This window comes from Nicotiana attenuata, chromosome 3 (assembly GCF_001879085.1).
Source record: "Nicotiana attenuata strain UT chromosome 3, NIATTr2, whole genome shotgun sequence".
Lineage (NCBI taxonomy): Eukaryota > Viridiplantae > Streptophyta > Magnoliopsida > Solanales > Solanaceae > Nicotiana > Nicotiana attenuata.
The window spans coordinates 51,471,360-51,488,671 of record NC_031991.1 but is presented as its reverse complement, the minus strand read 5'-3'; the positions used below and the strand labels follow the sequence as shown (position 1 = coordinate 51,488,671).

Sequence of the window (17,312 nt, the reverse complement as noted above, 5' to 3'; positions counted from 1 at the left end):
TAACGAAGACTGGGCGACAACACATGCAAGAACCCGGCCGGGCTTTTAAATATCCAACCTCACAAGTTTGTTATCCAAGGACTGAATGTCCAAAGCTAGCGGTCTCTCCTCTGATGGTATGAATGTCAAGCTACCTATACTCTCTGCTTTCCTGCTTAAGGCATCCATGAGTACATTCGCCTTGCCCGCGTGATAAAGAATGGTAATGTCATAATCCTTCAGTAACTCGAGCCATCTACGCTGCCTCAAATTGAGATCCCTCTGATTGAACAAATGCTGCAAGCTGCGGTGACCAGTATAAACCTCACATGACACCCCATACAGATAATGCCTCCATATTTTAAGAGCATGGATAATCGCTGCTAACTCTAGGTTGTGCACATGGTAATTCTTCTCATGAACCTTCAACTGACGTGAAGCATATGTAATAACTCGCCCCTTCTGCATCTACACAACCCAAGCCAACATGTGAAGCGTCGCAATACACAGTATAGATCCCCGAACCGGAAGGCAACACTAGAACCGATGTTGTAGTCAAAGCTATCTTGAGCTTCTAAAAGCTCACCTCACAATCATCGGACCAACGGAAAGGAGCACCCTTCTGGGTCAATCTAGTCAAAGGTGCTGCAATGGAGGAAAATCCTTTCACAAATCGGCGATAATTACTAGCCCCAGGAAACTCCTGATCTCAGTCACCAAAGTGGGACGTGGCCAACTCTGAACTGCCTCATTCTTCTTGGGATCCACCTTAATACCCTCTCCTAATACAACGTGCCCCAAGAATGCCACAGACTCTAGCCAAAATTCACACTTGGAGAACTTAGCATATAGCTTCTACTCTCGCAATGTCTAAAACACCACTCTCAAATGCTGCTCCTGCTCCCCCAGGCTACGTGAGTAAATCAAGATGTCATCAATGAAGACAATAACAAAGGAATCAATAAAAGGCCTGAACACCGTGTTCATCAAGTCCATAAACGCCGCTGGGGCATTTGTCAAGCCGAAGGACATCACTAGAAACTCATAATGACCATATCTAGTACGGAAGGCAGTCTTCGGAACATCTGAGTCCCAAATCTTCAACTGGTGGTACCCGATCTCAAGTCGATCTTAGAAAACACCCTAGTACCCTGCAACTGGTCAAACAAATCATCGATACGAGGCAACAGGTACTTGTTCTTGATGGCGACTTTGTTCAACTGGCGGTAATCAATGCACAGCCGCATTGTCCCATCCTTCTTCTTCACAAATAACACTGGTGCACCCCAAGGTGATACACTGGGTCTCACAAACCCCTTTGCTAACAACTCCTCAAGCTTCTCCCTCAACTTTTTCAACTCTTTTGGTGCCATACGGTACGGTGGGATAGATATAGGTTGGTTACTCGGAGCCAAATCAATACAGAAATCAATGTCACAATCTGGCGACATGCCTGAAAGGTCAAAAGGAAACACACTGACGAACTCCCAGACTACTAACACTGAATCAATCGTCGGAGACTCCGCGGTGGTTTCCCGAACATAGGCTAGATACGCCAAACACCCATTCTCGACCAGATGTCGAGCCTTCAAAAAAGAGATAACCCAACTAGATGAACTAACAGAGGAACCCTTCCACTCCAATCTCGGCAACTCTAGTATCGCTAAAGTAAAAGTCTTGGCATGACAATCAATAATGGCGTGATACGGAGATAACCAATCCATGCCCAAGATGACCTCAAAGTCGATCCTGTCAAGTAACAAAAGGTCCGCTCACTCTAGTCTTGTAACCACAGAATGTAACCACACAGGACCGGTAGATCCGATCCACAACTACAGAATCACCCCCACAGGAGTGGACACATAAATAAGAGTACCCAAAGACTCACGAAAGATATCTAGGAAATGAGCAAACAGAGATGACAAATATGAATATGTAGACCCTGGATCAAATAATACTGAATCATCCCTACCGCATACAGAAATAATACCTATGATCACGGCATCTGAGGCCACCGCATCTGGTCTGGCCGGAAAAGTATAGAATCTAGCTAGAGCGCCGGCTGGCTGGCCTCTGCCTGGCTGAACTCCCCCTGACTGGCCTCCACCTCTAGGACGACCCCTAGCAACATGTCCCCCACCTCTGGACGGTCGGACGGCTAGTGCTGTAATCATAGGCTGATGACCCTGCTGTACTGCCTTGCCCCGAAGTCTGGGGCAAAAACTCTTCATGTGACTCGGATCCCCACACTCGTAAAAACCCGGCGGTGCCATAGACTGTTGTCCCGAAGCCTGACCCTAATGGCCCGAATATCCACTAGAAGAACCCTGATGACCAGAATACCCGTCGGAGGAACCTTGAATAGTTGGTGGGCGGTAAGAACTCTCCGGCATCGCACTGAAATAAGGCCTCACTGGAGCACCTCGAGGAGGTAGTGGTGGTGCTGAATATGGGGGCCTGCTGGGATGGCCCCTCCCAAACTGACCTCTGCCCCTAGCTGGGGCACCTCTAAACTCTCTAGAGAATCGGGCCCTCTTGTCCTGCTGCAACTGCTATTTACCCCTCTGGCGGTAACTCTCAATCCTCCACGCAATCTCCACCACTAGCTGATACTCAGTCCCCATCTCAACCTCTCGGGCCATGCTAGCTCGAATACCGGGGTATAACCCCGCAACAAATCTCCGCACTCTCTCTGTGTCCGTAGGAAGTATCATGAGTGCATGGCGAGACAACTCAGAGAATCTCGCCTCATAGTCGGTCACAGAAATCTGACCCTGCTCGAGCTGCTCAAATTGACACCGTAACTCTTCCCTCTAAGAGGGTGGAATATACCTGTCTAATAGAAGCCGTGTAAACTGATCCCAAGTCATGGGAGGAGAACCTGCTGGTCTGCTAAGAAGGTAAGATTGCCACCACCTACGGGCCATGCCCTCTAACTAGAAGGTGGTGAAACCTACCCCATGGGACTCCAATATCCTCATGTTGTGCAGTTTGTCCCTTCACCTATCAATGAAATCCTGGGCATCCTCATGACGCTCACCTCCGAAGATAGGAGGGTGTAGCCTAGTCCATCTGTCCAACAACTTCTGCGAATCGCCGTCCGCAGCTGGTCTGCGCTCAGGTTCCACTGTTGCAACTGGCTGGGCACCGCCAGCGGATAGTGTAACCAGAGTTTGGTATGCGGCAGCTGCGTGCCCAGGAGCCTGAGCAGTAGGGCTCCCCTCCTGCCTGAGATATGTCTGGGTCTGCTGGAAATAAACCAGCCTGAGTCACAGAGTCCATGAACCGCAGCATACGGCCCATGACCTCCTGGAAGCCCGGTACTATCATGAAATCTGTCGGGGCAGGCTCTGTTGCGGGCACCTCGCCCTGCTCCTCGATAATGGGATCCCCTGCTGGATCCGCCGGTGGTGCAACTGGGGCAGCTCTAGGATGCCCTCGTCCCCTACCTCGGGCCGATGCGTTCCCTCGGCCTCTGCCTCAGCCTCTAGCAACGGGGGGAGCAGCTCCTCCCGGATCTGGGACGTCCGCCGTACGCGTCCTCACCATCTATGAGAGAATAGAAGAAGAATTTAGTATACCATCAACTGCACGATAGAAGATGAATAAAGAGTAGTTTCTTAACACCCTATAGCCTCGAAGATAAGTACAGACGTTTCTGTACCGATCGGCAAGACCCTACCAGGTTTGCCCATAACTTGTGAGACCTACGTGAACCTAGTGCTCTGATACCATGTTGTCACGACCCAAATTCCCTATTAGACAGCGATGGAGCCCAACACCGTTGTTAGGCAAGCCAACACTGATCAAATAGTAAATTCTCATTTGTGTAGCTAGTACGCGATAACTTTCTGTTATAGATTAAGAAATTTAGAGTTTAAAAATTTAAGCAAATTTAAATGGAAGTAATAAATACGAATCTCAATCACGAAGACAAGCCAAAACATTATAAGTCTACTAATGTGTGTGCCAACACCTGGTGTCACAAATGTGTGGGCAATCTAGTGGAATATACATAACCATACTATCCTACTATCTGGAAAAGGAATAGACAGGAATCACAAAGACAAAAGAGAGACTCCAGCTGCTGCAGAACGGCTCAAAAGGGCAGCTCACCGGAAAGTCTCAAGCTGAGGAGTCCACTCTATGCGCCGGACTGATGGCCAGATGCACCTGCCTCAAGCCTGTACAATCAAGTACAAAAGCGTGAGTACATAGAAATATGTACCCTGTAAGTATCTCGCCTAAACTCGCAGAAGTAGTGACGAGGGGTCGACTCCGACACTTAGTAGGGCCAGCAAGTATAATAATATGAAGTTCAATACTTTAATTCACAATGTATGTAGATAACAACAAGCTCAAACAAGAATAATACTGAAAATCCTTTCATCCAATTAATAAAACTAGCCACTTTCCTCATATAAAACAAGTGACCTTTCAAGCAATGAATCGTACAAATTACAAGTGTTCCGCTTCTATTATCACACACAAATACCACCGAGGACGTTCGGTCTGATCCAATATAAAAGTAAACTGTGCAGCGCCAAGGGTCGAACGGCCCGAACCATATATATACATTTACTATCCTACCGAGGCAAACGACACGCTCCCATGAGAGTAGTGGAAGTAATCACCCCGCTCGCGGAATATACTTGCGACGCGGTTAAGTATAAATATAACTTAATGTTTTCCTCAATTTTTATCAAAATAAATATTTACTTGAAATCCTTTAAATCATAACATATTCAACTTAGTCTCATTCAATGCAATTCAACAATTATAATCATATAACGATACCCACAAAGCATGGTGTAAGCCTAGAACTACCCGGACATAACAGGAATAGTAGCTACATACGGACTCTCGTCACTTTGTGTGTACGTAGCCCCCACAATTAATCATATATTAGTTAAGTTCACCTATGGGGAAATTTCCCCCTTGCAAGGTTAGAAAAGAGACTTACCTCGTTTCGAGCCTACTTCCAACTCAAGAATGCGTTTAAACTCTCAAACCGGAGCCGCACAATCCGAAACTATTCAAATAGTATAAAAACCAATCATTATAGGTTCATAAATTCATATTCTAGCTATTAAATTGATTATCCAACCCCAAAGGCAAGGTTCCTAAAATCCACCCCCGGGCCCACGTGCCCGGATGCCGGAAATTTTCGATGGAAGTTGTTACCCATAACCTAAGGATCAAGAATATATGATTTTTACTTCATTCCATAACGAATTTCGTGGTTAAATCTTGTTTATATCAAAAACCTAGGTTTTACTCTAATCTCATGATTTTCACTAATCTATACACGTTAATCTACCTAAAATCCAAGCATTTAACTCACATATAGTATGAATTACTTACCTCCAAAAGCTTGGTGAAGAACCCTCTTAAGAAGCTCAAAAATCGTCCACAATGGAGTGAAAAATGAGCCAAAACGGCTAACTCCCGTAATAAATGAAGGTCACTGCTTTCAGTGATTTCCGCATCTGCGGTCCTGGGCCGCACCTGTGGAAAAGTGTCCGCTTCTGCGGAACTCCACTGGGCCGGTTGGGTCGCTTCTGCGCAAAGCCAACCACTTCTGCGGTTCTGCTTCTGCGGAAAGGAGGCCGCTTCTGGGGTTTCTGGGCTGGCCACCTATGGCCGCATCTGCGATGGCTTAGCCGCTTCTGCGGGCTCGCACTTGCGGCTGGCCAACCGCAGGTGAGGTTATGACAGAAACCTGGAGCTTCTGCTCCTTCTCACATTTTCAACTTTGCTCGAGTCTCGTCCGATTGACGCTCGGAGTCCCCAGTGCCCCGCCCGAACACACCCACAAGTTTGTAATGATAAAACGTACTCGTTCGAACCCTCGGAACTCCGGAAATAACATTAAAACTAGGAATCATACCCTAAGACCAATTGATTCAAACATATGAACTTCAAGTTCTTCAATTTACTTTCAGTGTGACGAAACACGTTTATACTACTCGGATTGCTACCAAATTTTGCGTGCAAGTCTTAAATGACATTATGGAACTATTCTCGGTCTCGAAATTCCGTTCGGACCTGGATAACACAAAACCCCGCTCCAAACCAAATTTAAAGAACTTCAAAATCCTTAAGGAATCAACTTTCACTATTAAGCGCCAAAATGCTCCCGAGTCATCCAAAACCCGATCCGCACATACGCCCAAGTCCGAAATTATCATACAAACCTATTTGAACCGTCAAATCTCGATTCCGAGGTCGTTTACTCAAAATGTTGACCGAAGTCAAACTTGGCCTTTTAAGCCAACCTTAAGGAACTAAGTGTTCCGATTTCAACCCAAAACTCTTCCAAATCCTGAACCAACCATCCTCGCAAGTCTTAAATCAGTTAAAGCAAGTACGAGAAGTCCTATTTAGGGAAATGGGGTTCTAGGAAGCAAAACGACCGGTCGGGTAATTACAAACACAAATTAATACAGTATATATTGTAAGTTTAAAATAATCTTGTAACGGAGTAAAATGTGATTCTCTTTGAAAATTAAATTCTCAACAATTTGATATTATATAATATAAGAAGAGTGATCCTATACACAACAACAACAAAAAATTTATTAAACTAAAAAAGTAAAACAGAGCATCAAGAGGAAATGGCAAATAGTTCAAAAGAAATTGAACATCAATAACTTGGCAACAGAGTTACATATTTCATAATAAAGATTTTCATTATAAAATGACTACACCACTATATTGTACTACTCATTACTGAAGTTTGTTGGTGTTCCTTAACACCAGCATAAATTAAATTTTCTAATGTAATACACCTCTATCATAAGCCAATGTCAGTAACACAAAATAGAAGTTATCACAGAGTTCGTCATCAAAAGTCAAAATAGATATTGTTCCGGATGAGACCGCTCCTCCCTTAACCAGAGGTCTCAAGTTCGAGCCCTATGTATGGAAAAATTCTTGGTAGGGAACGCTTCCTCCCGAATGGGACCCTACGCGCATGAATCCGGATATAGTCGGACTCCACGGATACCTAACAAGTTTGGTAGTTCTTGGTAGTTCTCTGGTCTTACGAAAATATGTATAACAAGTTTCACATCAAATAACCTCTAAATAAGGACACCTTCAAATGGTGATTCTCAAGCTTCTAAAGATTTTCAACAAGCACAAGTAGTGCAGACAAATAGTTGTTATTGAATTATGTTTAACTTAATAGACCGATTAAACCACAAACGTAATTCAAGTAAAAGATATATAAAGAATTATAGACTCATTCTTAGTATACTAAATTCATTAAATATTGTATTCAGTTCAAGATTCATTATTCTATTGTGTCTTAGAAATTTATTTTATTTTCTAAGCGCAGTTCTTCGCCATTGACTCTTTAGATTACCAATCTAAAAAGTTCAGCAAATCTTTTCCCCCCACACCCTAACCCTTTTGTCATGTTGAATCTATTAACAATAAACTGTGAAGGATGAAAAAAGAATGAAATAAATTACCAGATTTCAGATAGGAAAAGAATGACATGAATTTTCAGTAAGAGCGCTAGAAGAGAAGTACAACATAAATTGGTTAGTGATAAAGTAACTATCAGCCGAAGCACGTTAGGAAAGGTAAACATGTGTGTGTTCGTTAAAGTAGGGTTTTGAAGCGTGGATTCTCTTCATACGTATTATGTTTAAAAAAAAAATTAAATAGGATAATTAAATTAATAAGAAGGGCATTATAGTAATTTAACGTTTCACTTAGGTGCTTCCCATTTTTAAAATAGTATAGATATAGATATTAATAATGACAATGACTATGTATATCTATTTGCAAGGGCGGCTCCATAAAATTAATGTCTTAAAGTCAAGTTTTAATAAGAGACCTTATACTTTTTTTTTATTAGTATAACACATATTTAGAAAAAAGTTACTGTTGCCATTTTTCATACTTGTTATTTATAGTATAATATTTTTAAATAATACATCCTTTAACTTCACATAGTTATATTAATAATAGGTAACTTAAATAAATAAGATGTTAGACATGTATTTTTAATATGTTATCTTTGATATTGTTGTAAAATGATATATTTACTAATATGAAGATTTAAGTAATTTAATTGCTAGTTCTAAAATAATTTTAGTGTTAAAGAGTAGACAATCTTTCTTTCTTTCTTTCCAAGGTTTTTTGTACTTTTCTTTTTCTAAACTTTAATATGTCTAACTTGAAATAAATCATAAAATTCATTATTAAAAAATTTTGGGAACCTAAATGGAAGCTTTGCTAGTCTACTACTTGAGCCACATGTCCATCCCTGATATTCTCAATCAAATTTTATAGAGTTTCAATTAAGATAAGACAACAATCAATGAATGTATAATTTAATTAGCAAATGTGAATGAAGCTAGTTGAACAATACGTTTATGAGACACTAACCTACAAATAATTGTTGAACATTAATTAGGGTGGCTCAACGGAACTAGTGGCTTAAAACTAAAATATATTAAAAGACCTTGAAATTTATCTCATAAAGGGTGTGTTTGGTACAGAGGAAAATATTTTCCATAAAAAAATTTTCCTGAAAAATGGGTGGTTTTATCACTTATTTTTCCTTGTTTGGTTAGTGGTGAAAAACATTTTCCGGAAAATAGTTTCTAGTGTTTGGTTAGAGAGTATAAAATATTTTTAGGAAAATAATTATTTATGCTACTCTCCTTAACCTATCATCCCCAAAATTCCCATGTTTCCTGTACTCCTTCCCCCTCATCCCGATTCTATTTTCTTCAACAATTTAATTATTCTTTTCAAAATTCACACAAACCCAAAGGTACTAATGTGTTACTTTACTTTTACACACAAGAACGATATTGAAATTTGAACTCGATAACTAAAAAGAAAATACTTAGTTTGTTGAAATAAAAGAAATTACTTTTGCTACATCATGAAAAGAAAGAACTCGTTTTGATTAAATGGAAGAAAATATTTTTTCTACATCATGGAAAGAAAGTACTCATTTTGTTGAAATGAAAAAAAAATTAGTACTTTTTTTACATCATAAAAAAGGTATTGTTTTAATGAAATGAAAGAGGTGGGTGGGGTGGGGTGGGGTGGGAGGGGGGGTAGAGGGTTGGGGGTGGGTAGGGGTGGTGGTGGGGCGGGTGGTGAGGATGGGAAATATGGCGGAGAAGGTTGGAAAAGAGTTTTGAAAAATATTTTTCCTTCTTTTGATAGTGAAAATATTTTCCTCCAATTGGAAGAAAATGAGTTGACGAGGAAAATATTTACATTTAAGCCAACCAAATATGGGAAAATTGGAAAACATTATTCGGAAAATGTGTTCATTCATACAAAACACATCCAAAAATCACATAATATCGGGACAAAAAATCTATATGACTTTGATCTAGTGGCGAGAGAGCAACGTATAATGTATGGGTTTGGCACATGTCATGTGGTACTGCACTCTGCTCTATACAAAAATATAGCATTAAGTGAAAATGGTAAAAGGGTTGAGCCTATTATCCATCGTATTTGAAACCTTACGACATATGCCTCAGGGATTCTTAGTTAAAAAAGATGAGACACAAAATAACTTGCTTTTTGATGTGTAGATCAATCAAATTTAACAAAAAAGAATAGCTAATTTAGAGAATTTGAGTTGAAATTAGAAAGTAAAAAAATAAAAAAAGAATATGAAGAAAGCAAAATAGAATTGATAAGAAGGTAAATATATTACTTAATTTAGCAACAGAATTTTTTTATTCTATTAACTCATTCAATTCTATCTCTACCAAATTTAAAAAGAAAATTTAAAATTAAAATATTTTATTAATAATTATATAAATATAAATTACATACATATTATACAATAATATAATAGTAGTAATTTATATTTTGGGACCTTAAATATTTTGGGGCTAAGGCAAGAGCTTCGCTTGCCTTACCCTAGAGCCGCCCTTGTCTTTGCAATCTAGTCTCCGTCATGCTCGCTGCTAGACTTTTCGGGAGGACATTTTTGGCGGCAGCAAAATCAGAGAGTTCAGCCGCTGCAGCTGCTGCTTCTTCTGCTACTTCTAGAACCCTTAATCCACTCGAGCAGTTCTTTGAAGTTGATAGAACCCCAGAGGACGATAAGCCTGTTGTCTATGGTAAAAACCCTTACATTTTCTCCTCTGAAATTGCTTGATGGCATAATTGTTTATACCTCTTTGAAATGATCAGTATTACTTTCTGCTTCTGTAACACATGTAAGATCAAAGTACAGTTATTGGTCTTTAAAAAGGGGTTATTTGTTCTGCTGCTATGCAAACTAGTGAAATGAGTTAAGTATAGCATATCAAATGGATAGGTCCAACCTAGTTGATTCCCTTTTCGTTTTTTCTCCACTATCCTGTGACATTTGTTTTGTTAGTTCTTTGGACGGGGGAAAGCAACTGCAAAATTAAATGTGTAAACTGAATGAATTAAGCACATATCGAAGGCTTCACAGTCAGAATTTTGAGAAACGCTGTGTGAGCTCAAAACTTGTGCTATATCGAAATTTCATATAACTAATCCATTTATTGGTGTCCTCTAGATCTGCATTTGTTGCAATTACTCAGAAGGATTCGTTATGTGATTGACATTTTTGTTATACTTCATACGGAACCTTCTCAAAAAATGTGTAACTGAATGAATTTGTTGTTCTTCAAGTGCTAAACACTAAACTACTGCAATGTAGTACTGATAGATGATCTGCGAGATACTTACCTCTTGGCCAAAATTCACCTGAGATGTCATCTGCAAATGAACTATGTTTTGTGAATTGAAACATGTATCACGAATACCACTTTCAGATGCTTTAAAGTAGCTACACAACCTGAAGTAAGCTAGTCCAGAAAGTGAAAGTCTGGCTGTGAAGATTTAAGATCATAGCATGCCAGCTGTTTAAAATGAAAAAAAAGGAATTCTGGTTTCAAATCAAAGTAAAAGGTACTCACTCAGTGACATAATTTGTGTACGAGCCATGTATTTTTGTGCTGTTGGAAAAATGAACACTATTTTGACTCAAGGGAAGCACAACAGCTCTAATAAGAATATTTGCACCACTTCTGGGGTTAAGGTGCCCAAAAGGTAAGTAGCTAATAGGTTGGAGCAAAAAATTTCAGGGCGTTGAACTTTCTCTAAAATTATCAAGGTTTTGAGTATGTTCTTGTATCCAGAAGGATGATTTCATGTGATCTTAGATTGTACTTGTAAATGACACACTCATTTTGCCATCTCTTTTTTAGATACAAAAAAGTCCTCACCCTGAGCACATCAGTGTATAGTGTCTCAATAACAAAGTGATCTTCTTTCTTTGAGTCTAATTTTATTTTCTTTCTGGAGTATCAAATGAATAATGTGTAAACATGCATAATTGTGAATCCTATAGCATTTTTCCAAATTGTATCCACTATTTTTTCAATCTTTTCTTTCACTCTACCTCCTCATTTTTTATTTGATAATTTATGGAAAAAAATGTCCCTTTACATGAACCTTTATAGCTCAACTCTCAGAGTTCTTAACTCAATACATCCCCAATGATTGCTCATAACTTTAAACACATCCTTAATGTATCATTGTTAACAGACGTCCAAAAACCAACATTTTTTTACTGTCTTTGCAGCATTTACTGCATTTCTCTTCCTTCTCCATGATGGTGCTTTTAAATAGTCTTGCTTATTTTTTGCATTTTTGTCTTCTGGAATATATTTAAAGTTTGGTCTTTGTTGTTAATAAGAAGATTTTTTATGTAACTGTCAATGCACTGCTAATGGTTCTCTGCTTCTATTGTTAAAGGTTTTCTCTGAGTTGGTTCCATGCTTGAGTTGCAGTTCAATTCTCTGCATCGTTAGAGCATTTTTTCCCTACTGGTACATGGATTGCTCATTCCTTCAAAAATCACATACCAACAAAGCATTAAATCCTGAAAAACCAGTTAAAGAAATCAAACAAGACATGCTCCTTTTTTTTGCCATTTTTTCTTCTTCCACAGTGTTTGCTCACTCAGTTATACTTAGAAAAGGACGCTAATGCCATTTTCTTTCCAAAAAATATTGTCTAATCACTTGATGAGCATTTTCTCAGTTGAAACGCACCAATGGCTTTGTATAATTGATGCATCACAGAGTAACTTGATTAAATTCAATGATCCAAGATGACTTATAGAAAGAAAAAGAAATAACTAAATCCACTTGAGAGCTTGAACGAGTGAGGTATACTACAATTTGGGTTTGAAGGATTCGATATATGTTAGAGGTCATTAATTTCCGTTGTCATTCTTATGGTGCTTCTGCTAGCTCCTCCTTTGAGTATAGGCTAGGCTAATGCCACACTTGAAGATCGGTGGCCAGAAACAAATGGTTTTAGGGCTATATGGGTGATTCCGGAGGGTCTGGAGTTTGGAAGCTGCCATGGAAGAGAGCTTGCGTTTTTTCTTTTGTCTTAGTCTGCGTCTCTCATTGCTCTATGGGATTGCCCCCCTGTTAAAACCAGTTTGGGAAAGAAATTGGGATGCAAAAATTAAGAAAGCCTAAGAGCTGAGGCTGAGAGAAACAAGTACATGAGATTCGGAAATACTCACATGTAAGCCGATTATATTGTGGTGTAATTGAGGCTTATTTTTACAAATTGAGGAAGAAATGGAACCATGCTTGTTACAAGGAAGAGGCTTCAGCATGTGACAGGTTGGTTTCCGTCAGTACTGGAACGGTTGTCAACACTAGAGAAAAATTGTTTATTTTTTAAACACATACTTAACGTTATGAGCAAACAGTGGGGATGTTTTGAGTTAAAAACTCCTCAATTCTCTGTCAAGATTAGGGATCTTTCATTGCTTTTAATCAGTAGTGGCTATTGTATCGTTGAAGATTAACCTATCAAAAAAAATAAAATATTACTGATGAAGGTTGTTTCTCCATTGGAGTTGTTGGTTATTTACAAATTTGCATGCCTGCTAATCAGCTTATGACTTAGTTGCATTCCAAGTTAGGATAAAGTAGCCAAATAGTTCTGATATAAAAAAATGATTATGTTACCCAAATACTTATCCTCACTGTAGAGGAGAGGTTGAAGCTCACACTCCGATGTGGTTTCAGTGGCATTCGTGCCTCAAATGCTTAAAGGCATTCTAGTTAAACGCACACTAGAGATTGAGGTTCTGTGTGCTGAGTGACAGGCTGGTTAAATAAGGGATTGTTTGGTTGCAAAGCGGGATATCCAGGGTTTAATGCTGGGATTATTATCCCACATCCCATGTAGATAGCTATTACCACCGTTTTGGTATAAAATTTGTACCGGTACTGGTTACACCAATAACCAATCATGGGATAAATACAATTCCAAATTCTATTCCGGGATTATAATCCTAATCCCAGTAACCAAACGACCCCCAAGTTTATGCTTGTGCCATTGATCTATATATGTCTAATGGGATGAACTCTGAAGTTTCAAAATATAACCAGGTCGAGGTTGGAAGGCTTCTGAACTGCGTCTGAAGTCTTGGGATGATCTTCAGAAGCTATGGTATGTTCTTATGAAGGAGAAGAACATGTTGATGACTCAACGCCAGATGCTTAATGCTCAGAACCTGCGATTTCCTAATCCAGAGCGTATTTCCAAGGTAAAGTCAGTTTCTTTAATAAGCTCTTTGCATAGTTTTGATTTAGTTCTCAACTATCAAACATTTATTTACCGCTTACTTCTTCTAACACAGGATGTATCCACTAAACTCTTCTCCTATGTCTGAAGTAAATCTCCGAACTTTCCATATAAACATAAGTGTTCCCTTAATTGGATTTGCTTGTTGAGACAATACTCTAATGGCCAGGTAGAAGTAGAAATAATATGCAATATGTGTAGAATTTTTTTCTGGATTTCCAGAACATAACATGTGCCCGAGATTGTCTGTCTTCTACAATGTGGGGCAAATTTCTAGGTGGCACATTTCTTTGATCCACGGTCCTCAGTAAACATATGTAGTCCTCTAGATACAGAAAGGATCCAGCGTAAGCATATGATAGAATTGCTTTTTTGGGTATGTCAAAGCTTTTGGTGACAGTTTGTTCTCTTGAATTAATTAATTATCCACATATTCTCTGCTGCACTCTATTGTTTTTTTGTGAGAACGCAAGCTTTCCTCTGTAATCTTGTAAATTTATTGGTGGCTTGAATTTTGAGAAACAAGAATCAACAAACCTATATATCCACAGAGAAAGTCTGCAACATATAGTTCAAGAAAAATTGAAGCATAGAGCAGATCTTTTTAACAGTTCAGATTTCTGTAATATTAGATAATCAACATTTCAGAATTCTGTTGTAATAACTGTTAGTTCAGATGAGTACATGGATTTCTTGGAGTTGCTAGGAAGAAGATTGTAGTAGGCTGTTTTTTGTTTCCTTGTTATCTTTTGTACCATTCAATAAATCTTTATCTTATCAAAAAAAAATAAACTGTTAAAAATCCAACCAAACCATGCATCAAAATTTAGGCAAAGGCTTGCATTAGAATGTAGAAATTAGGCAACTTGAAGCCTTAGGAGCCTATTAACATGTTGTTAGGAAAAGACAGATGTAGAAGTAGAAGAAGCACATTGATTGGTATGAAGCTAAGATCGTCTTCACTATACTTCACCCTCGTACCCTGGCATTGTGGATTACCCGTTTCATCCATATTGCATCCAGCAGACTTATATAGCAACAACTATTACCTTATCCAAAAAATTATAATTAACAACAACTATTATCACTCTTTAGCTTACAGGAAAAAAAGGTAAAAGATGCATGAAGCAACTGAATTACATGCATCACTTTTTAGAATTACTCAAAGTAGTAAAACCAAACTCTAATAGTCAAAGCAGTATATTTTTTTCCCGATTTTTTGGTAAGCAATCAAACTCATTTGAGATTAACTTTTTTATTCTTTTAAGACTAGTAAACAAATTGAATTTTGATTTTTTTTTTTGGTTGACTGTATATTTCATCAATTAGGCAATTGAAAATTCTACATGTGAACCCTTGAGGCACTGAGCTATTAGAATTTTCATGATGCATGGATTTCTCTAACATATTAGTGACAAATGATTCATATTCAGGTAAGGAAGTCGATGTGCCGAATCAAGCATGTGCTTACTGAGAGAGCAATTGATGAAGCAGATCCAAGGAGGTCCACTGAGATGAAGAGGATGATAAATGCTCTATAATTTCCATACTCATTGGTAATAGTGTTGATGTGCCTTCATAACGGGTATTTGGACCTCCTCTCTTCTATTAGCGCCAAATGTAGGAAAGTCATTAGTTTGTGTTTAGTTCATGAACAGAGACATATTTCAGCCGGTCTACACAGTTGTCCGGACATCCATGATGTCAAACTCTGTGAACTAGTTCACTAGGATGTGATGGAGATGGCAATTTTGTTTAAAAGATTTGAAGTGCTGCATGTGTTGGTCAGTTGATACATGGTTGTGAATTACTGCGTCTCCTAGTTAACAGAGGTACCTTATTTTTAGTTTGGTAAGGTACAAGTGAAGAAGCTATTGCTGTAATAAAAGGGTGTGCAAGACACGCTTGGGGAGCCGCTCTGGCTGATATTTACTTCATTCAATAGCACATCCCACGTTGCTGCGAATTTTTTGCATTTACTCCTTTCAGCAGCTCCACAGATCGCTCTGGTGCCTTCATTTATTGCCAATAATCAATCTGACATGTATGATATATGCATTGCAATCACCCACTCCTGACGTTCTTTACCGTGGCCGTCATTTTAAGCGCCTAAAAATGGTAAGTGTGAAGGGAAGAGGATGAAGAAGACAGCATAAGAAAGTTCATTTCTTTATATTAAGTTATGAATGCATATTAATTTGTCATTATCGACGATAAGTTGCCTTCATGTTCGATTAACGTGAGACTCATTAGTCCCCTGACTATCTCTTGGCACGTAATCTACTGCTTTAAATTTACATCAACGTATACATATGAAATTATAAATAAAGCAAGCATATCAATGTATATATTAAATCAATTACCCGTCAGTTACTGGGTCTGGGTTCACACTTCAGTATGTATACATCATTAACGGATTTTTTAATGGGGTTTTGACACAGTTACCCATAAAAATAAAACTATTTACCCTTGTCTACCCATTTGTTGTTCTACCCATAAACTAATTACATTTCATACTCATAGTAGGTTTTGTAGGAAATTTTTTCTTTATTCTCCAATTTTTTTTTTTTTTTATGCTTCTTTTCTTTTCTTTTTTCTTTTTTTTTTCTTTTTTCTCGTTTTCTTCTTATTTTTTTCCTTTTTTCTTTTTCTAATTTCATTTAACTTCTTTTTTTTTATATTCTTTTTTACTATTGTTTATTATTATTTTTTTATATTATTACTAAAGAAAAATCAAATTATGTACCAATTAAATGTAGCTAACACAAAAAAAAAAATATTAACTAACATATGATCCCGGTATAGTATATAGCTATACCAACAGGGTATACAATTATATGCAAAGAGTTAAAAGAAATTAATTCAATTATTAAACTGAAATAATATCAGTTGTCAATAAAAATTTCAAAAAATTCTAAAAAGCATCTAATTGTAAGAGTATACCGTTACATTATATATCATACTATAATATTATTATTTTTTTGCATTTTCAATTTGTCCCTCACGCTGGGTAAAAGCATAAAGCAAATTAAAAGGGAAAAGGCAAGTGAATTTACGTGTAATAAGTATACTATTATAGTATATTGTATATTATTACAACATACTATTACAGTATATTGCATATTATTACAGTATACTATAATAATATATTGTATACTATAATAGTATACTGTTGCAATATAACTATAAACTCCTATAGTATATTGTATACTGTAGCGGTATACTGTTAGGTAACTGTATTCTTCTTCGATTATTACAATATACCGTTGCAGTATATTGTAAAATATTATAGTATACCAAAATGGTATATTTGTATACTATTTGGGTATACAATACAAATTCGTCTTCTTCCCTAGTTCAACTATATTTCAACCCAAATTTCTAAAATCTGCTACAAAATCTTCACCAAATTGACTAAAACTTTAGCTACAACCTCCAATCAAACTTTCCAAACAAACCTATGCAGGAATGGATCAAAACAATTAAAAACTCAAACAAACCAAGTTATGAGTTTCAAGCTTCAAGATCCTTCAATGGTGGAATTAAAATTTTGTACAATAAATCTCCAAAAACCAGCATCAAAGGTACAATCTACACATCATAGAGCAATAACTAACGAATTGCAACAGTAAAGCACCATAAAAAAATCAGATCTGGCATTTTGAACTTATGGGTTAACAACAAAA

General features: G+C 37.9%; 1 protein-coding gene across 1 annotated transcript; it reads left to right on the top strand.

The window, feature by feature from the left end:
- LOC109223748 (39S ribosomal protein L47, mitochondrial) lies at positions 9,837–15,601 on the top strand. The gene is made up of 3 exons (XM_019388166.1): positions 9,837–10,094; positions 13,431–13,588; positions 15,060–15,601. The coding sequence occupies exons 1-3, from the start codon at positions 9,929–9,931 to the stop codon at positions 15,165–15,167; spliced, it is 432 nt and encodes a 143-aa protein (XP_019243711.1). The 5' UTR covers positions 9,837–9,928; the 3' UTR covers positions 15,168–15,601.

What these genes read in the sequence shown, in the direction of transcription:
- LOC109223748 (XM_019388166.1), top strand. Translation starts at nt 9,929, where the DNA reads ATGCTCGCTGCTAGACTTTTCGGGAGGACATTTTTGGCGGCAGCAAAA. An exon ending in CGATAAGCCTGTTGTCTATG is followed by an intron (nt 10,095 to 13,430) that starts GTAAAAACCCTT and finishes AAATATAACCAG; the next exon opens with GTCGAGGTTGGAAGGCTTCT. An exon ending in ATCCAGAGCGTATTTCCAAG is followed by an intron (nt 13,589 to 15,059) that starts GTAAAGTCAGTT and finishes ATTCATATTCAG; the next exon opens with GTAAGGAAGTCGATGTGCCG.